Below are 23059 nucleotides of genomic sequence, written 5' to 3'. Positions count from 1 at the left end.
ATGTGTTCGTGCTGAAGTGGCGCTAGATGGCGACACACACACACACACACACACACAAACACAAACACACACACAAACACAGTCGGAAATAATTAAGCACACGTCATTAATGTAGGTGTGACAGTGTGTAATTGCTTTGATTGTGTCCAATCTTGTTGAGCCACAGGTATCAGGGTTGCCATGCAGCACATGCTGAACTTTAATAGTATAAAACTAATTTGATTTAACTAAATGCATAGACAGCAATGGGGGAAAGAAGTGCACACTTCACCACCAAGAGTTAATGAGGTGCTTAGTGTCTTAACTACACGCGCCTCCGTCTTATGACGTCATAACGGTCCCTTATAAACCAAAGCTGCGCACTTTCCTGCAGAGCGAAGTTGCTTTCGACAGAACATACTTAAAAATATTCAACCGGAATGAGCTCTTCACGCGCTTACTGCTTTTTTATCTTCTTTTTATTCGTCTTTTTGAGTGCAGTGCGGGTCGGAAAATGCGCGCCACCGACCTGTTACTCACGCGCTCTCCAACTCAGTAAGGAGATAATGGACGTTTTGGAGAAGACGCACAGGTCTCCGCGCACGGTGAGCAACACACACACACGCACGCACGCACGCGCACACACACATACACACACACACACACACACACACACACTGCGTTCACGTCTCACACTCCATCTGTTTTTCATTTTATATTCACAGAAAGACTGCGCTGAGATTTTCCCTAAAATGTTTCTGGATATTCACGTAAGTATGTCATTCCCACCCATTACGTCATTTTAAACACGTTGTAATATTTACAGTAATAATAATTTAACAATGATCCTTCCTCTTGATTCCTCTCTCTTTCCCACATTTTATTGCTTCAAACCATAAAAAATCCACAACCACCAAGCTAATCTTTCTAACCATGCAAAGCACATGATCTGAATTTCAAATTAAATAAATATTGAAAAAATGTTGCATCAAAAATGGTCAGAAATGCTCAAGAAACTCTAATTCCAGGAATCCCTTACTTGGGCGTTACAGCTATTGTTGCCTGGCCTGCTGATAAAACTCACCTGGTTCTCATTATCCCTTAGTATAAACACGTCCTAAACCCCATATTTCATTGCTACATCTTGTTTGCCATCTTGTTTGCTAACAGTCTACATTTCTAAGCGTTTCTCTCTTTCTGCGGTTTGAAGCTTTTTGCTCTCTCTGTACGTCTTTGTCTGATTTTTATCATAATTTTTTTTACATTCTGTTTAATAATATAACACACTATACAGTACCATCTTTTTGTTTTTAACTCTTGTTCAAAAATATCTCTAGTACACCTCTCAACTGAAGTGATTCTTATTAACTTCAAATTAAGACTGTTCCTGTAAGATTACGGCTTCATTTGAACATTAAAGCCATTTTCCACACAGAGCTTAAAAACCATGTATGATCAGTCCATACATATGGCAACAATCTCTAGTGTTCCTCATATATCTAGGCTATGGGGTAAACTGGTTAGACAGAAATATAACATCCAACCTAGAAGCCCATGTAATTCACCCCAAATGATGTAGCAAACTGCATTAAGGTCTGATATAACCAAGGTAGATGTTTTTGGTTTCTAAAAGTTTCTAAAAGTTATGTTTGGACCTGTAGCATAGCATAGTGGTGGCAGCATGGCCTAATGGTTAGAGAGTCGTGGCCTAATGGTTAGAGAGTCTGACTCGTAACCCGAAGGTTGTGGGTTCGAGTCTCAGGCCAGCCACGACTGAGGTGCCCTTGAGCAAGGCACCGAACTCCCCCAACTGCTCCCCGGGTGCCGCAGCATAAATGGCTGCCCACTGCTCCGGGTGTGTGTTCACGGCGTGTGTGTTCACTGCTGTGTGTGTGCACTTTGTATGGGTTAAATGCAGAGAACGAATTCTGAGTATGGGTCACCATACATACATAGCTGTATGTCACGTCACTTCACTATGAGGCTGCTTCTTAATAGTTAGGACAGGGGCTCTAATGGTCTCAAAGTCTCCCATGGTCTCAAAGTGGGGACCATGGATAGCTCCAAATACAAGTCCAAAAGATTTAGTATTTTAGAAAGTTAAAGCGTAAGAAAAATGTAACCTTCCACTTCAATAACAACCTAATTCATACAAAGTTCACCTGATTTGGATGTAAATATCCTCAAATTAATGCAAAAAGATCTCCACATACTATATTCTCTGGTAGGCAGCTAAAATAACAATACATTTGTTAACATCCCAACACTAATAGACCCGACTTATATATGTTTCATAGGAACTGTAGAAACAAGTCCCCAGGCTATATGTACAACTCAAACAGTTCTTGTATATACCCAAAGACATTAAGTGTTGAGGAATTCCTTCTGGTTTGATATCACATAACATGCCTTATGTGAATATTTTTTCCAGAATTCCTGTGTGACATCTAAGTTGCGAGACTTCATTTATGTGCTGGAGAATCTGCCAACGGAGCACTGCAGGACGCGACCTCGAATTGCCTTGTTGAAACGCAAAATCCGCTCGCTTTTTGAGATCATAAGCCGTGCTTGCTATCGGGTAGGGTACTTTTCTCATGCCTCATTGTCAACACATTATCTACAACACATTATCTACAACAGAACACAACAGTCTTACCTAGAATAGTGAGAAAAAAACAAAAAAACAAAAACAAGTTAGCGACAGTTCTGTGGGTTGAATCCTTGCTACAAGAGACTTCAGAGGAAAATGGACAGAATGGTTCAAGCTGCCTGAAAGGATGTATGTACTAACTCAAATAATCATTCTTTACACCTGCGGTAAGCAGAAATGCCTCTCAGATGCACAACATTGTGAACTTTGAGGTGGATGGACTATACAAGAAGAACATGTTAGGTTCCACTTGTAGACTTGAAAAATGTAGCAACCTGCTTTGCATCAACAGACTATACTGGCGGAGGTGGGGTAACGGTGTGGGAAATGTTGTATTGCCACACTTTCGGCCCATTAATACCAGTGAATCATCACTTGAATCCCACAGGGTATTTGAGTATTATTGCTAACCTTGTGCATCCCTTCATCAATTAATCATCAACTAATGCTTTCAGCAAGATAATGGTCCAAGACACTTAGACAAAGTCTTCTTAAACTAGATTCATAGCCATGACAATGAGTTCAGTGTTCTTCAGTGGCCTTCAGTTACCGGATCTAAATCTAGTAGATCACCTTTGGGAAGTGGTGGGAAAGGAGACTTGTGGCATTAAGTGCACCTTAAAAACATCTGCAGGAACTGTGTGATATAATCACGTCAACATGGACCAGACTCTGAAGGGAAAACATCTGGTGGAATCTAAGGCATGAAGTCTCAAGGCTGTTTTGAGATGACTAAGTCACTATATTGTGTTGCCAGAAAGAAATACTTTATATTGGTACAAATAAATCATTCAGATGAATCATAGAATTTTTACCTCAGCTAATATTCAACTTTTGCTACATTTAGTGTATTTTTAATCACTGTTACAGACTTAAATGTATGAAAATGTAAGTGCCTTATATAAACAACGTTTGTTTATTACGATCATAATAATTATTTTCGGTATGAAAAACTTACTTAAATGTTACTTAGCTAGCGAACGCTTGTTGTGTTAAATATGTCTAGAATGTGGCTACAGTTCGTACATAACACAGAATAATGTGTGAGGGCCACATGTGGATCTACAATGCTAGAAACATTAATGACTTAACATGAGCTACGTAGCTTGCTAATGAACCTGAACCTTCCTGTACTTTTTTGTATTTTCTCTGTTTCCTTTTGGATTAGTTGTCAGTTATTCACTCTTACCTGAGTGATTTTTTGAGCACTACTTTTATTATCATCAGTGTAAATGAATACTAATACCACTGATTATCCTCACATGATGATTATATTATCACTAAATCATTACCATATTTCTCATATTTCACAATATTACTGGCTTATTACCACCCCATTTGGACTGCATTATCACAATATTATTACCACAAGAGTAATTCTAATGTAAACAGTAATTTGACTGTTTTATAGTCAGCTGTTCTCACTGCTCAGCTGTCTTTCATTACAGATTTCATTTTCACTGAAACACCGTTTGGCTTTTTATACAGCTGGAGAGATATGTGTGTGTGTGTGTGTGTGTGTGTGTGTGTGTGTGAATACATAAACTGTGAAGTGCTCTGTCACAAATATCGTTTATTATGTGTTCCATGTCATTCATTCCATAAAAGCACCACATACAGTAACTTTTAATATGTGTTTGTGTTTCAGGACCTAGTGTTCCTGACAAACGACTGTGAGGCTCTGGATACAGGTATCAGTCAACCACGATACATGGAGGACACACTGCAACTACTGGAGGAGACAATATGAGACAGCCAGACAGACAGACACACACACACATACAAACACTCACACAATGAAAACTGAGAAAGCTGAAAACGTGCAAATACACACACACATACACACACAAACAAAAGCAAGTTTTTGTGTGTGTGTGTGTGAGAAGAGTGAGGGAAAAAGAGATTACATTCCAGCAGCAAAAGGAAAATTTTCCACAGGAAACAGTTTGAATAGCCGCTGACCGTGGCTTATTTATCGTAACACACACACTTTCGTGTGTAAATTGTGTAATGGTCCACTGAGACAGTGTTATGAGCACTCTGAGTTCTTTTTTTTCCCATTGTAGCTTTGGGTATATAGTGCTCATTGCTTAACTCTTCACGCTTTCCTCCTTGTTTACCACAGATGGTCATGCACCATTTCATTAGATGGGTCAAAATCATCTTCATCTTAACGTTCAGTTTTTTAAAGCCTTTTAAAGCCTTTCACTCATAGTCTTTCAGTGTAACTAACTATTTTATAGCAAGAATATGGATAACTACACAAACAAGCTAACTTTCTAGCTATTGATGGTATGTTTCTCCAATAACAACCGTGTTGTATGATGCTTACCACATGTTAATTAGAATCTATTCATAGTTCCAGTGACCATGAAATGAACTGATTGTTACTTATGATAATGCTGATTGGTAAAAATTTCTGAGCTTGTTGCAAACAATCACGTTAACAATGTTAAAAATAAACATGGCTGATTTCGGGTTTTTGTTTAATTACAGTAACAGTTATCTATACATCAATTTTGTGAATTAAGCTGCTTAATACAATGCTAGTTAATTGGTTCACCAGTTTAATGCGAATTTACCAGTAACTCTACTTACATAGAGTATGTTATGTAACTATAAAACTAGTTCTTGTTTAATCTGAAACTAGGTGGCATGCAGAATGAATCTTGTTCCATGAGGGTACTGGGTTTTTACACTTTTCCTAAATCCTACCAAAGAATTGATCATGAACAGTATCAGAGAGCGAACTGTGGTCAGACTCTTAGGAAAAATGAGCTCCACTGATATAATGTAATATGCATATGTAAATTGTATTAAATGTATAAGATTGATTATTTCTCCTCTCATGAATCCACACACACACACTGGGTGTATTCTTTGGCTATGTGATTTAATCTATCATCAATCCCACACACCCACAACAGCTGTGCTGGATGGCTTTTGTTGTTTTTACAGACTCAGAAAAATACAGATATAAAAATTCTAAAATGTTCTGTGAACAGAAGACTATATTTCATTACAAGACACACATGACATCATTGTTTTGCCTGAAAAGGTTTTGTAATAAGACCCAAGCTGTCTTTTTGTCTGATGAACCCATACTAATATACTGTAGTTCACACATTTACATTTACATTTACAGCATTTGGCAGACACCCTTATCCAGAGCGACGTACATAAGTGCTTAAATTTCTAACATTGAATACATTAATGCTGGCTCACTAAGTTACGATACGTAACTTAAGATACCATGAGTTTAAAACATTTGTTCAAAGTTACAATGAAAAAGTGTCAAAGGTGTTTTTTGTTTTTTGTTTGTTTTTGTTTTTGTTTTTTCACATGGTACATGCAAAAAAAAAAAAAAATCAATTGTCCATGATTTTGTTTTTCAGTAGTTCTACAAAGGTGTAAAATGTACTAAATGGTGTAAAAGGTACAGAATGTGGATTTAGGCTTAAAAATCACGTTGCACAGTTGGTGGTTTCTCACTATGTTATACACTGCTGCCCCCTGTTGGTGGAATTACAACATGGCAATGTTTTTTGCGTAATCGGAAAAGCAGAAGCGCCGTTTTATTTGTCTCTTATAGAGCAGTTAAATTATTTTTTTCACATATCCTAGTTTGATATGACGCTAGAATAGAGGTGATTATAATATCTCATAATAAACGCTTGCTCAAGAGCCCAACAGTGACAGCTTGGGGGTGTTGGAGCTTGTACCCCGACCTTCTGATCATTACCCCAGGGCCAACACTGCCCCTCAACCCTTATCTTCTTTCTCTGCCTTTCTCTACTACTATCTCTCTCTCTCTCTCTCTCTCTCTCTCTCTCTCTCTCTCTCTCTCTTTCTCACTTTCTCCCTGTCTCACTCTGACACACTGTCTTGAGTTTGAGGTACGCGGTGGTCAGGGTTGTGGGTCCGAGTCTCGCCTCCTCTCTATGTGCGCAGTGTTGGACTGAATCCTGGGAAGGTTAAAGAGTGAGTTGTAGTCTAATTGTTATCTGTAAATTGTCTGTGATGTGCCTTGTGATGGGTTGGCACCCCAAATTGTGCCCCGAGTACCCTGGGATAGGCGCCATAGATTTCTCTGTTTGGAGCCAGTGAGTACTTCAATGGATATCATAAGACTTTACATCAGGATGCACAACTCCTGTTCACCCTCTAGGGGGCTGTAGGGCCATTTCATTCTACAAACAGAGTTGTCCGGCTTGGTCCAGTTTGTTTCCCCAGGAGGTCCATAAATGTATTGTAAGTAATGTACAGTTCACGTGTAGCTCAACACACACTCGCATGTTTTTTAATGAACAGTAGAAACTAGGCCCAAATAGCTGTGTACTTGAAGAAACGTCAGAAACTGTCTCTAACAATGTTATACCTGCTGTTACACAGCTCTATACGTGCAAATAAGACTATTACTCGTTAATAGCCTATACAGAGTATAGGCTACTGTCACAAATGCACCTGTTATAACTATAGAAATTAACCACCCTTAATAACCACTACATTTCTGACCAATCTTAAAATGAATCTTATATTACACGAAGTTTGAATTGACAATTCATAAATTAATCAATTCTGAGAATTTTTTTGGAGGCTCAGGTGAGCTGACATCAGCAGACTATATGATATTACTGATACTGATACTGATTACTCATGATTCCTTCCAGTGTGGTTTTGCAGTAAGACACTGTTTAACCCGATTAACTCATTCTCATATTATTCACAGATGACACTTCGGAAAAATCAAGAATTAGATATATTATTGTTTGACTTGATGACAATATCAATCAAATCTCACAGAGCTCCACTGGAAAAGACCCAGACCCAAATAGTTAAAACAGCAGAAAGAAGACACAAGAATTAATAAAATTCTGAAATTAATTAAACCAAATTCTTTGAGAAAGTCTGAACGAGTTATTAGCCATTTGACTTCACGCATGTTCTGAGAGTGTGTGTGTGTGTGTGTGTGTGTGTGTGTGTGTGTGTGTGTGTGTGTGTGTGTGTGTGTGTGTGTGAGAGAGAGAGAGAGAGAGAGAGAGAGAGAGAGATAGAGAGCAGGTGAAAATAAATATTTCAAAACAATGATGATGAGAAAAAATGCATTTAAAATTCAGTACACATGAACACATTTTAAACAGATGTCAGAACTGCGTTCTGCTTTATCTCAAATAGTGCTTTCGTTTCTAATAACAATAATCGATTTCATTTCATACTTTAAGGTGTATTTTACTTTGCAATCTTTTATAATGTTGAGTGCATAAGCGTTCCTTCAAAATACAAAACTGAGAGACAATGATCCTATGATCATACAGTCACATCACTTGGTTGGAATTTTATTGGTCATAAATCTGTTTTAGGTTATTATTAATATGTGTATAAAGTTATCTCTCTCTCTCTCTCTCTCTCTCTCTCTCTCTCTCTCGGGGCTCGTGTCATTATGAGCGCGACACCACACGTAACAACGCATGCACAGCTGGAGTGAGTCTCAAGTGTTGAACAAAATCAAGCAGGCTGAGAGCATGAGGCCTGTTTGTGGTGTGCACACACAAATAAGTTCAAAACTATAATATAACCAGTGCAAATGTTAAAACCAGGAGGCAATTTGTGCAGTTATGTTTCAGATTAAAGTACACACATCGGGTAAGTGTAGATTTATACTGCAGTTTATATAAAAGCTAAAATAAATATACATGTCATTCATCGCTAGTTATAATCTCTCCTTTTATGAAGAAAGCGAAAAAACAGCTTTCTTTCTCATCTGGAAGCTTCGAGTAACATTTTACTTCATCTACAAAACTCCCAAGAACGGCACATATGAATAACGTCCAAAAATGTGCACTAGTGATTCTTAGAAAATTCTCATGTTTACTTTCACACATTTTTCACAGTGTGATTTGATTTGATTTTCTCATGTGATTTTGCACCATTCAGAAATTTCCATGCATTTTCACTTTTTCATTTATCTTCCTGTATTATTTTTTCATTTTTTTTACTGTTTGCTTAAGTTTCATTATTATGTTTTTATTTTTTACATTAAAATTATTTAGTTTTTTTTTTGTCATTATAATTATTTATTTCTTTATTAATTAATTAATGAATAAATTAAGTTATTTATTTGCCTAAGCACCTCAGGTGTTTCATTTATTTTTAGGCGTTGATTTTCACACGTAGATCGTGCGTTTTTATTTGTGTATTTTTTTCATCTATAATTACGCATTACTCAACATCATCCAGATGTTTACACGAATATTCATGTACAGTTTTTCACAGGCGACATTTTAATGCGACCCCTTATTTGCTAGTAACCTAGATAAAACTGTACTGTAGCTTATATAAATGTGTGTGTATGTTTTTAGTAAGAATTACAAAAGAAAAAAATAATTTCTTCAAAAAGAAAATCGTGAGTCGTTAGAATAAACATTTTCAGATTTATCACCCGACAAGAGACACTGACAGAGTCTTCATACTTAAAACCACTGTTTAATGCTGTGGCCTTTTTTTTTAATCTCTCCTTTCCTTTGTATATTGTTTTATTCCTGAAGTATTATATTATTAACCTTGAGTCGTCCTTTTAGATTAAATAGTAATGTAAAGGCAATGTAGTTTTGGCGCTTTCTCTTCTTCTTCTTCTTCTTGTTCTTCTTCAAACTACAACTAATAATACTACTAATAATATTATTAGTAATAATAATAGTACTAATACTACTAATAATAACAGTAATGAATAGAAGCCATCCAAAAAAGAACCAATGGAAGAGCTAATTAACTCCTCCATCAGTTCATTAGCAGCTCACTTTGCTTTTTGAGCGAACGGACATTATTTTAAGCTATATATATAAATCTATAGTGTGAGCGATTTATAACGAAAGATTTACGTGGTGAAACTTTTTCAATTTGAAATGCAAGCCATCCGAACCCACAATTTCTTGTTTGCATGCTTTGTAAGGTGCTCGCTGTGTGTCCAGATGTTAACGAGAATGTAAAATTGTTAATGAGATCATTTTATTTTCTCGTTTATTTGTGAAAGATACTTATTAAATGATCAAACGATGGTTAAATTAATCTCCTCAGTGACAAGGAAAGGTTTAGTACTATTTGTGTGTCTAGGTTTATACGCCTATAAACTGTGCAAACGTAAATCACACACTTTTAATGACGTGTTTATGGCAAGGAAAAAAAGCTCCATCCTGCCATTCGATCAGAATTCCATCAGAGAACCCACATACGAGAAGTTTTCATATTCTCCATGTTGGAGCCGATATATGCGAGATATTACATACTATTACTATTAGACCCAATTTCCACACAGCTATAAGCCACTTTATATTTTGCTTTAGTCTTTTAGGGATTGAGAATCTTTAAGGTCCAATTAAGTTCTATATTTTCTAGATCCTCTAAAGCAGATGGTTAAGAAGGGTTTTCTCCCAATGCCCCTCATTACAGCTTATTAAAAGAAGATCATCGAACGACTCGAACGTTAAGCTCATTATTTAAATGCATCAAATAATATATTGAGTATTTACTGTAGTGAAATGTACGCAAAAAGAACAAATTATGTATTCATATCGAATAATACCAAACTGATGAAATCGCTTTAAAAACAAGCAAGCAAGCAATAAATAAATAAATGCTGTTTGCCATGGAAAATGAATAAACAATTTATTGTTAATTTATTCAACAAATATAATCATATTATAAAAGCCTTTTCCCCCTAATATACAATATTTTACAAATCACCCTATCCCTTCAGAAGGGTAGTATTTTTAAAAGAACTTTTTGTAACTGCTCAAGAACTTCCTACACCGCATTGCAAAGAATGCATAGAAATAGCGCGCGGGTGCGCGTGTGAATGTGTTTGGGTGCTTTATGGCCACGCGCTCAGTGATTTATGTGAATAAAAATGACACTTGGCGACTTAGTTGTCGGCTCTGGTGGCGCATGAGTGGAAGCGTTAATGTTCGCCAGTTTTCCGTCTGATTTATCGTGCTTCTAAATCCCTGGGTGAAAAGGAACAATTTCACACACGCCTCATGCTAAGTGATACATGCTGTATCCCATGTGCGCTGCTGCATACAGTCCGAGGGGTGAAACGGGCACAGAAGGTCTCTGAAACGCGTGCGCACCTCCTCCTCCGTAGGACGCGGGCACGTGCGCCCCGAGCGGAAAGGAAATCCCGAAAGTGCCCGGAGGCAACATAGGCTTGGCGGCCATCTTCAGCTTCTCGAGTTCGGCCTCCTGCAGCCTCTTGGCCTTCGCGCGCCGGTTCTGGAACCAGATCTTTACCTGCGTCTCCGTCAGGCTGAGAGAGCTGGAGAACTCGGCGCGTTCCGCGATCGACAGGTACTGCTTCTGCCGGAACTTCCGCTCCAGTGCCAGCAGCTGTGACGTGGTGAACGGGGTCCGAGGTTTCCGGTTGGTCTTGTGTTTCCTCAGGGGACACGCGGGAGGACTGAGGCGCCCTGAAGATGATACAAAAGTGATGAAGCAACCCGGAAGAGCCTATGCCAACTACACCTGATAATGTCAACATCCGGTGTGTAAATCACTCCTCTCACGTTTTATTTACACGTGCAAAGGCTGTAAATACTGTACAGTGATAAACATTGTAAGCAGTTAACACAGTGATAATCACTGCAATTGTAAATAAATAATGGACAGGTTAATAAACCCTGTTAGTGTTAAGAAATGTTTAGATGTAATAGTCAGTAAACAACCATTTATATATAATAAATATATAATAAATATATTTCCCTTTTTTTCTTTAACTTAAACTTTTTATATTTTTATTTGTTTTTATATTTGTTTAATCGCGGAATTTACTGTATTGGTAACCTCTTGTTATCACTTACTTGAAGCAGGAGGAGGGGAGAAAATTGAGCTCTCCGTCCACGAGCTCCGGTCCGCGCGCTCAGGGCTCTTTGCCTCCAGTGACCCGTCTCCCTCGCGCACAACCGAGTAAGAGAAAGAGAAAGAGGATCCGTCCTCGCACCAGAGTGCGCGCGACCCGGCAGATTTGTCAGCCCGGTTTGGTGTCCGGTCCGCCATGAGCGCCTCCACGCTAAACGGCAGCACCGCGGCTCCGGGCTTCGCGCTCTGCATGTCGTGCGAAGAAGTGACGTCCTCGCTTTTCATGCTCGAGCCGCTCGGGTCCCATAAAGTTTCGAGTCACTCTGTTCAAACACGAGCCTAGCGCGAGCACATCGCTGCTTTCATTTCAGCCACGCGCGCATGTACGGCTATGTTAAAAAACCAAAAACCGTCCAATCAGCGAGCGTAGGGGGCGTGGTTTCAGCTTTTCCCATAAAATCTAATTGTATAGCTTGGTTTGAGACCTTCAGAAAGTTGCAGCGCGACAGTGGGCGTGGCTTAAATAATCGCAGGAATCGTCTCCAGACTGACATTTCGAGCAGGAGTGTTGTTTACTCTCCGGAACAAAGTAAATTAGTGCGTCGCATTTTTTGGATCTGCAGTAAAGCTCGTGCTCATTTACAATAATAGCCACCCCAGACTGCCCCCGACCCCCTCCACCCACAGGACCTTTCCTTCTTACTGGGGTGGCATTCAGAAGGATACAAGGATCGTTTGTACATTTAGACCTATGTAAATGTATCCTATTCTTTAAAAAAAAAAATACTATATATATAAGTTTTATGTGACAAGAAGGATCCAATATATATATACAGTTCCTTTTTTACTATTCAATACCCACTTTGTTGTATTTTACTGTAGATCCCTCTTTTTTCTGCATAGTTTTGTAGGCTTCATTTTGTGTGCACTATAAAGAAATTTCAGAATGTAATTTGTAAGTAAATTATGATAAAGAGGCTGTGATTGAGAGAGGTAAAGTACGAGGATAAGTTGGAGGAAGCCTTGGCCAAGGATTGAAACAGTTACAAGGGAGTTCATGGTACCACATCAGCAACATTAATGCACAAGAGAAGATAAACTGATTAACCTTTACCTGCTGTTAAGTGCTTGTTCATTCCTTTTTTAATCAATTCATTCATTCATTCATTCATTCATTCATTCATTCATTCATTCATTCATTCATTCATGTCTTTTGGAAGTGTAGTGTAGGTTTAGTTAAAGTAGGTGGATGTCTACAATCAGAACATGAAAAAGCAAAGCAAACACCACTAAGCATATAACATTTTCATCAAATCATTGCTTATAAGTGTAAAAATATACACATTATATATACAAAACATATATGCTCTGATCTTACTGAGGGTAAAACATTAAAAACTACTTTTGGATTAACACCACAACATTTTTAGAATGATCAGATGGAACAATTGTGGAAACAAAAATAAATGAAAACAAATATTCATAGAAACTTTTATGACAGATATTTTGGTTTTCTGATGTGAAGATTTCATTTTGAGTACGGTGTGGACCTCACAGTTTGAGTGCAGTAAAATAGCAGATCACAGCATTTGTGTGCACGTGTTTGTGTGTGTGCGCAGAGAAGCAGTGGTAATGATGCAGGGCTGGTGTGTTTCCCCTCTAACTGACCAATTAAAGTAAAAAATGATGTGAGGGAGAGACAGACAAGCAGGCAGACAGACAGGCGGGGCAGCAAACTGGCCGGAAGAAACACATTTAGGAGCCAATTGAACTGAAAATCACACAAGGGGCATTTAAATTGGCTGTGAGTGCTTTTTAAGTTAAAAAAAAAGTTTAACATGAAAACATTAAAAAACAAAATACTAGAAACTATTTATGTTTCAAGAAATTCTATGTGAAAACTTTCTGTGAAAAATCACAAGTGCAATTTTTCATTTGCTTTAAATATACAGCTGAAAATTTGTCAAAGATTCAAATTTCGAATAAAAGAACCTGAAAAAATTATTTTATTCAGAACAAATACAAGCTATTAAATTGCACAAGAAGTTGCTATTGCACAAACAAGTTCAAACAACAAATCACAGAAAAAGGGAGAAAATGATCTTATGAATATTAATATACTTATACTGCTAAATTATTTTAAAATCTCAAAGTGAAAGGTTTTGTTTCACAATCAGCTTCAGAGTAGATTTAGTAAATTGAACTAACCTGAAATGTAAATTTGTAAGATTACAGAACAGATTATATAAAATATATTTAATCTGTTCTGTAAAATTACAGAACAAATGATATATATATATATTATATATATATATATATATATATATATATATACATATATATTAAAATATAGTAAATATTTTCAGTGTCATCTTAAAACTTCAAAAAACTTATCTACTTAGTGTATTAATGAAAGTTTAAATTGAAAAAACATTTATAAAATAAATGAAAAAAATAAAAAATTTGAAAATTCAAAAATTTTAAATGAAATTATAATTTGACACAAAAATATGCACTACATTTTGTTAACAATGAATGAACAAATGAATGAATGAATGAATGAAAATAAATGTATCATAAAATTTGGAGAAAAACATTTAAGGTATTACAGAATATAACAAGTTCAATATGTCCATATGTAAAATTCATGTCTGTTCAGGATTTTACCTCTCACTTTTGTTTAAAAATGTTTTCTATGCCATAGACTAAATATTAATATATATTTTTTAAATTAATGGGTTCATGGTAATTACATTTTTGTGTGATTTACTATATTTAAGTATATATTTTCTTTATATGTAAATGTACAGATGTTCAGAAAAAACAGTTGTCCACACATAGAATGTAAATTCTGCATAGAATATAGTATTAACAAATTATGGAATGGGATTTTATACTAATACTAGTGTTTAGAGGTGAAGAAGTGTTTTGCATGAGTGTCAGGGTTTGTTACTGTAGTAAAAACATCTAATGCACAAAAATATGTTTTAGTAAAGGCCCACTGAGGCCAGAATCACGGAGTCCCACATACACACTATGAAAGCCTCAGCTGTCTAGATGGTTAATAACAATGTTGCCAGGTTCGCTGATTTTCACCAACATTCCCCTAGATTGAAAACAATCACTGGCTTCTAAAAACTCGTTTTAAAATAATAAACAATTTCAATGAAATGTAATACATTTACACTGAGGTGATGGCTGTGTGGTCGAGCGTCCTCTTAAAACAAGCAAAGACGTCTGAACCTGAACTTGACGATCTCTCTCTCTCTCTCCCTCTCTCTCTCTTTCTCTATCACACTCACACACACACACACACACACAAATGTAAAGAATAAAATCTAGTGCTAGTGTCTGATGTATAGAACCGTTTTTATTGTATATATATTTTATATTATCCTATATACGTTATAGCATAAATAATTTGCCATGTCCCCTTGACTTATTTTTTGTCTCGTTACTAATCTACCATCACTACTGCTACTATTCAAAAGTGCTGTATTTGTATGTATAAATATGCCAAAGCCTCAGTAACAAGCAACGGACTGTCTATTAAATATGATTACAGCTGGCACTTTACAAAACCACAGCAAAATCCTACAGTGACATTAATCATGCGTAATGGAAATATTTAAAATTCCACTGGAATTCCAAATATTGTTATATCATATCAATTCGCCTATCGGACCCAGAATCCAAGCTCTTTTTATACTTGCTACAAACGACACTGTTAAGTTACATAATTTAATTGGTAAATAAACAATTTCCAGAGATAACAGAGTCCAGAATCATCCTTCATATTTCCCCAAATTTCCACCTTTGTATGTTTTTTCCCAACTGCGGGTGGGGTATCTGGGGTATAATCCACTTCCACTGGGAATCTCGTTCTGTGACTCCAGGCTGCAGTTTTTTCCCAATAAACACTAATCGCTTGTAGCTGATAAAATTACACGCAAAGCGCTTAATTTAGCATTTCCTCCACCTCACATCCGGTACTTAAGGGGGATAAAATCTGCAATTACCGTGTGTGGAGACACTGCAGGCCCATTAGGGCAAAATGAGTGTGTGTGTGTGTGTGTGTGTGTGTGTGTGTGTGTGTGTGTGTGTGTGTAGCACTTTGATGTTTTGGGATCTGTATGCTACTTTCTCCAGCTCAGTGTGTGCTGTTTGGTGCATGCTAGTAAACCTATGCACAGTCTATGTTGTTTTTAAGTGTTGTGACATCAGAAACTATTACTGTATCGATTCATTATTTTTATCTCAGAGTGACAAATGAGAGCCGAACCTCAGCACAATAACCTCCTTAAACGACTAATTCAGTCTTTGTTTGACTTTCAAAACTCCTGCTTTAATCGGGGAACGGAGTCTAAGGACAGCAGTGACAAAGGCCCTTTGTGGTCCTCCTGTCTTAACCCTTTTTACGCAGAGGTCCCTTCATTCGGACTTTAAAGCGCACGCGGATATCAAAGACCGCTGCTGGGAACCGCTTGCCCTCGGTAGTGTAGTAAAATGGGAATGATTCAGCGTCCCAGGACACATGGCTCCAATTAAAGTGCGCGCGGATGTGTGTGTGTGTGTGTGTGTGTGTGTGTGTGTGTGTGTGTGTGTGTGTGTGTGTGTGTGTACAATGCCGCTCTTTGTTTCTGTGATTATGAGCTAGGACAACATTTAGCTTTAAAACTCAACTCTGTGTGTGTGTGTGTGTGTGTGTGTGTGTGTGTGTGTGTTTTGTCTAATGGGTGGAATGTAGCGGCCCTAATTAATGTGATAGCAGCGTCTCTGATGAGCGCGCTTCAGATGAAAGGCCCGTCCCGAAGATCTCTGTAATTACGGATAATGTCTCCTATTTCAAAGCAGTTAGCTCAATCAGGCGTAAAGAGCCACTTTTACGTAGACCTTGCGGCTATTTAACACACACACGCACGCACGCACACACACACACACACACACACACACACACAAACGCACACACACACACACACACACACACACACACACTGCTATATATGGCCTTTTAATAAAGGTCTACACTGAACATTCTGGGCTGATGAGAGAATTGTGCACTCGGACAATACAGGCATGTTTACTTATGAGATTTATATTTAAATCTCATAAATCTCATACTGATCTATCTGTACAATAAATTAGGATATTACTGGCAATAGTTTATGTTATATATTTATTTATATATAATTGAAGACATTCAAAAGGTTAGATATGGAACAGCTCACACTGTGGAGTAAGTACATTTGATCTGAAGCTAAATAAATACATTGCTTATCAGCGACCAATACAGAAACGGTAAAGGAGGGATGTTTCTCTTTTTTCATTTAACACCCTGTACACCACCTGTGTGTGTGTGTTTTGTGTGTGTGTGTGTGTGTGTGTGAGAGAGAGAGAGAGAGAGAGAGAGAGAGTGCGTGGGTGCTTATGTTTAACCCTTGCAAGAAGTTGTACGCCTTTGCACCAGAGGGAATTGACCTCTGTTTGACACTCTGGGATTTTTTTTTCTTTTTAAATGAGAGAAGTCTGCATGCTAAATTATCTTAATTTTGCAGCTCACACTTTGTCATTAATCTAATTACACTAATTAAGTGAAGTCAGGGGGAAAATATAGGGTTTATATCTTCTCAATACGTGTGTGCCGTTATAGCCTCGTGCACTGAATGGAACTTAATGAGCAACAAATCACACACACACACACACACACACACACACACACACACACACACACACACACACAAATATATAAATAAAGAGATTTGCAACATTTGCTGCTTAAATACTTAAATACTTAGTGTGTGTTGTCATGATAAAAGATTTCTTTTTTTCCACAAGAAGCATGTTCTAATCTATTATCATCTATTCTAATGGATTCTATACTATTCTGTTCTTCATGTAACACGATTTGATGTGCTAATGATCATGACGATTGAAAGAATATGCTAATTATATTATGACTAACCTTTACTTTTTAATGCATGTATATAGGCAACACACTAGAAAGCCATGCGCAAATAAGTTCCCCCGGAAGTGAGCTATAAACCAGGCCTGCGGACTGAATAACAGTGCGCCAGGAAACCCGTCCAACATGCGGGCCACGCCCCTCAACTTACTTTAGAAAAAGTACTCACTCTCACTGTCTGTCTCACACACACACACACACACACAGACACACACACACAGACACACACGGAGTGAATATGAGTTAATTAGTCCGTTAAGGCTCTATTGATTTCAGCTCAGCTTGTTACTACATCAGATTTATGAAGCGCGAGAATCTGCTGATCGGCTCGAGCGCTCTTATCAGTCGCTCACCACATGTGGCGCGCGCCACCTCGTCCCGCCTCGCGCGCTGACGGATGGTTACCCCGTCCCGCCCCCGCGGCCCCGCGCGACTCATAATTAACCCCTGATCGGACAGCTCTTTATTGTTTAATTTGTGCGACAGATTTATAACGCCAGGATTTAAACCGCGCGCTCTCACAGACCCAGTGAGACGGTGATAGGGTCTCGCGCTCGGCCGTAGATTACCAGTACGGCCTAATGGTGAAAGTCATTGGGACAAATTCTTATTGTTATATATATTGTATTGACATTTTAATTCGCGCGCGCGAGCTCAAAGAGTGACTGCACGTGAAATGCGTCTCTTGACCAGTTAGAGCTGATGTTATACTCTGCTGATGTTCATGGGTGTCATGTGTTGGTGTAAGTTCACTAATGGATTTCACTCATTTATATGAATATTAATATTATTCCACAACCATAAATCAGGTGCTACACTAACAGTGATAAACTAAAAACAAGGTAATTACCATCTCAAGAACACAGTAAAAAACATATCACAGTAACATGCAGAAGTTATTTTATTGTGTAAACATCTAACAGTAGTGTATACTAGTATAGTAGTGTGTAGTTATTGCATTTATAATTATTAACGCAATAACACAGGATGTAAGAAACTTCTACTAATATTGCAATAAAAAAGACTAGTTTTATTTGGCAATAATTTTTTTGATTTTAATATTGTTATTTTTATCAGTTTATTGTTAAGAACTTACATGATGGAATTATCATTTTACATGTATTATAATACATGTAAAAACTGAACTTCAAGATCCCAGGACTATATGCTTGGACTCAGACACATTGCAACTTATGCCTAGGAAAGTAAAAATATTGGTCACACACAGTGGGGAAAAAATAATGTTGCTTCTGGCCCATTTTTTATGACCAAGAAAATATATTGGCTCGGAATTGAAATTCAAATCAAATCAAATCAAATTTTATTTGTCACATACACATGCATAGAGAGTACGACATGCAGTGAAACGCTTTTTACATCTGTCCGGTATTCAAGCATAAAAAGGAATGGAATTAAGGATAAAAATATAACCAAAAGGAGGTAGATAAATAAAACGTATAAACTATATAAAATACCTGAAAATATATGTGAAAAATATATGTATATACATAAATGCATATGGTTTTAGTGATTGTCCTTAAAGTGTTCATGTGCAGTATGGTGCGGTATAAAGTGACACTCCAAGTCCAGAGTTAAAGTGAAATAGTGCAAAAAAAAAGGTTGTGCAGAAAAAAATGAAGATTGGGGGAGAGGCCCAGTACTAGATCCTGGGTGTTGAATTGAATATATAAAAAAAATATATATACATATATTTTCTAGTAGGTTGAAAGAGAAAAATTGTTTGTTTCAAATAAATGTAAAGTTACCTTTGGAACCTGTGAGAATCAGAATTTTTAAGGATCAGAACCATAAAATAATTTATTCAAAATTCAAAATGTGTTTTTTGTTATTAAATTGTTCTAATGCGTGCATTTTGATGTGCATGCATCACAAACACACGCACACACACATACACACACACACAGAAAGAAAAATTTCTGTTTGCGTGTAGCTTTTCTGTTCTTTGAAACTCTTTAGTGTACCCCACAGCATGATGTGTGATGTCATGATGTCATGGCTTGGAGCTTTGCTCTGCTTGATTACTGCTTCACTGCTTTCAGCTCTCCCACTGATCCCCCCCTACTGCTTCATCCACACTCACAGTGGCCTCTGACCTCTGTCACACTCAGTTTGCTGATGCGTGTGTTCACTCAGATATGTGCGCATTCTCTCTGAGATCAGTTTTCTTTAGCAATTCATTATGTTTTCAAGGGTCTGTGGGTAAATGTGCTGTTTGAACATATAGACCAAAACAAAAGCTTTCAGCATTTATACAAAGTACAATGACATTCCCATAGACAACATTTATGCACAATTTCACAGGCAGAAATTGAAAAATAAATTAAATAAATTAAAAGCAACCCTGATTCGCTTATCAGAAAAAGAAATGAGCAATGCACAAAGATTAACAGACATAGTGTTAATATTGAAAATGAATCAGAGCAATATATTTGCAAAATAATAGGCTGTTTATCATATCACATTATAGATGGAGGATGCCTATAGTGTGGTATATACATGGTACAAGGTTTTTCCAAAATGATGATGGCCGAAGTGTCTAAAAAAATGAGTCTGGATTGGCTAACACCCTCTAAAGTTTGTGAAAGGGATTGGAACATGAAGTTCACTTTCAATTTACAGCAACTATGGTATTTTACACAGTGATGGAATTCAGCTATCCCACAGTGCAAGGATTTAAGGTACATTAAATTTAGCTTAAAAGGACAAGATTAACTGAATTCCTTTTGGATTGGACAGGACTAGCACAAGGTGCAGGTTTTATTCCAAGTATTCCAAGCAATTCATTGGCACCTCTACCTCATACATGTGTGTTTAATTAGGTTCTTCCTTTTTATCAAACACCTAAATAATAAAACAAAAAAATGACAAAAAAAAACAACAACAAAAAAAGCAAGTAGAGAAGAGAAAATTTCAATGAAAGTAGAGAAAATTAGCTAAGCATGTTGGTGATTCAGTTCCTATTTTGAGCACATCAACTTCACAGTGACTCTACTAAAGGAGAGACCCACAAGTTTCAGTACTTGTTTCTACTTCTGTATGAGCGGCGGCAAAGGTAAGTGTAAGGCTTTAAAGGGCTAGCGTTATAAGGAGTGGAGGGTAACGTCTGCTCCTCAGAAGACATTACCCTGTGTTCTATGCAAGCTAAATCAAGAGGGGACTAGAGAAAGCACCTTTGGATGGGATTGATGACCAAATGTAGGAGATGGTGAACCTGGATCTCCTAGAAAATGCTTGCGGAAGGACACCTGCCTATTGGATTAATGGATGCAAGTTGAAGCTGAAGCTGAAGGGGGAGGGGTTTAGATTTATGGGGAGATGTTAATGGGATGAATAGAGGAGAGTTTGGGATTGAATGGGAGAGGTTGGGATGAAAGGAAGAAAGTTTGGATAAAAGTCAAAGAATTGTGAGTGATGGAAGGGTTGGGGTGTGTGAAGGGGGTTTGGGAGGATAATAATGGAGACTGAGATGAGAGGGAAAGTAAAGCTTTTGAAATAAGAGTTGAAGATTGAGACACTGGAGGAGCACAGACAGAAATATGAGAAAATGCAGAAAGCGATATAACAGGCAGGTGACATAAGGTTGGATGTCCATTCCCAGAAAGGATGGGGCAGTAACATTGTGGCAAGGTTATTCGGTTGGGAATTTTCTGGGTTTATTTTTTTTTAATTTTTGGTAGCGTGAACCTTAAGTATTATTTAGACAGGATACAAATTAAGGACAAATCTAAGATACCTTGTTTGGATTTGGTTCTCTCCCAAAAAAAGTTGGATGCACTCTTCATGTGAGAGGAAAGAGATCCTGTCCCTGGCAAAGGAGATTCTTGTAATCTTATTCATGAATGATGGAAAAACAACATACAGTCTCTGTGAAAGGGGGAGGAGCTCGATAAATCACATTAAATTCTTCCAGAATTAAGAGAAACAGATTGAGGGGGTTTGGTTACTTTAGAAGGATGTCCCTAGTCAGCTCGCATTGGAGGTAGGACTGTGCCAGTGGATGAAGAAGGCCATTATCTCACAGTTGGTTTGAGAATGTCTGGGATTGCCAGGAGCAGCTTGTACCTATGATTGGTAATAGACTGGACGGACCTTCCCAACTTGTTGTCACTGTGACCCCCACATGGAAGAGTGGAAGGAAAATAAATAAATGACAGAATGAATCCTTAATTGATACTGATTACTTTTTCCCTTTACAAAAAAATGCAGGCTACATCTGTGCTAGGAAGAAAGTAACTTACATAAAGCCACAGGAGTGTTGTTTTTCTGAGTCTTTTTACATGTCATATATTCATTCATTCATTCATTCATTTTCTACCGCTTATCCGAAACTATTCTCAGGCGTCAATGGGCATCAAGGCAGGATACACCCTGGACGAAGTGCCAACCGATCGCAGGGCACACACACACATTCTCATTCACTCACGCAATCACACACTACGGACAATTTTCCAGAGATGCCAATCAACCTACCATGCATGTCTTTGTAAACCGGAGTACCCGGAAGAAACCCCCGAGGCACGGGGAGAACATGCAAACATCACACACACAAGGCGGAGGCGGGAATCGAACCCCCAACCCTGGAGGTGTGAGGCGAACGTGCTAACCACTAAGCCACCGTGCCCCCCATGTCATTTATATATTTTAATAAACATTACCTGCACAAATAGTTTATTTGATTTGGATTTGGCTGGAGACCATTACAAAGGACAATGTAAAACCAAGGGTACAAAGTAAAACCAGCACTGTCTTTTTGGACAGTTCGTACCTGTGGGTTTTATTTGGTAAAGCCAAACTCAGTATTCCCCCAAGCAACATTTTGGAAATTAAATCCAATTAATATATCCTTCTTAGTTTGTCCCTGATGACAACTTTCCAGCACAGATCATGACTTCAAAGTCTCAGACTGCCAGGAAAGTTATGTAACTTATGTCAAAAAAATCAATATATAAATCCAAATTTTTAGAATTTATTGATGTTCCAAGTCCAGGATCATTTTGTGGCCCTTTTCTAAAAGTCACAGGCAGGCAGCACATGCACTTTGTATGGTGATGATGACATACTCGAGTCTTCTACACCTGATGGAAATCACACACACACACACACACACACACACACACACACACACACACACACACACACACACACACACACACACACACACCATTCTCTTCAAGTTTCTGCATCATTACCAGTATTAGGGAGAAAAAGGGGGAACAAAAAGCAAGGCTCACACACATAGGGAAGAACAGAAAGACCAGGAAAAAAGGAATAAAAGCAGAATGAAAGGTAAATGTGAATAATCAGCTAAAAAAGACAGGTGACAAAAGGAAGAGAAAAGGAGACAGAAAGAGAGACACAGTGAGACAGACAGCTTTGTATGTAGAAAAAAAGAGCTGTATTGTCCTATTGTGTATTAAAGTAATTGATGAAATAGTGATGATGATAGTATTTCAATGAAAAGAAGATTCATTTTTATTGCTGCAGCAGGGAATCAAAGTACTGGCTTTGCTACATCATGGTCAAATTAACACTAATGTTATGCTAGCAATGAGTTTAATACCTGCTTAGAACCTAGTTAGAGGTTCATTTAGCATGTT

General features: G+C 37.7%; 2 protein-coding genes across 2 annotated transcripts; one reads left to right on the top strand and one right to left on the bottom strand.

Moving 5' to 3' along the window:
* Positions 1–365: 365 nt before the first annotated feature.
* On the top strand, positions 366–5463 carry LOC132861353 (cytokine-like protein 1). Its single transcript, XM_060892840.1, has 4 exons — positions 366–584; positions 705–749; positions 2411–2557; positions 4278–5463. Exons 1-4 carry the CDS (start codon positions 420–422, stop codon positions 4377–4379), a joined length of 459 nt encoding a protein of 152 aa, XP_060748823.1. The 5' UTR covers positions 366–419; the 3' UTR covers positions 4380–5463.
* Positions 5464–10265: 4802 nt separating this feature from the next.
* msx1a (muscle segment homeobox 1a) lies at positions 10266–12052 on the bottom strand. Its single transcript, XM_060892390.1, has 2 exons — positions 11482–12052; positions 10266–11091 (listed from the first exon to the last, which is right to left on the bottom strand). The coding sequence occupies exons 1-2, from the start codon at positions 11762–11764 to the stop codon at positions 10661–10663; spliced, it is 714 nt and encodes a 237-aa protein (XP_060748373.1). The 5' UTR covers positions 11765–12052; the 3' UTR covers positions 10266–10660.
* Between the last annotated feature and the right edge of the window lie 11007 nt (positions 12053–23059).

This window comes from Tachysurus vachellii, chromosome 18, assembly GCF_030014155.1.
Source record: "Tachysurus vachellii isolate PV-2020 chromosome 18, HZAU_Pvac_v1, whole genome shotgun sequence".
NCBI lineage: Eukaryota > Metazoa > Chordata > Actinopteri > Siluriformes > Bagridae > Tachysurus > Tachysurus vachellii.
This window is presented reverse-complemented; position numbering and strand designations above follow the sequence as displayed.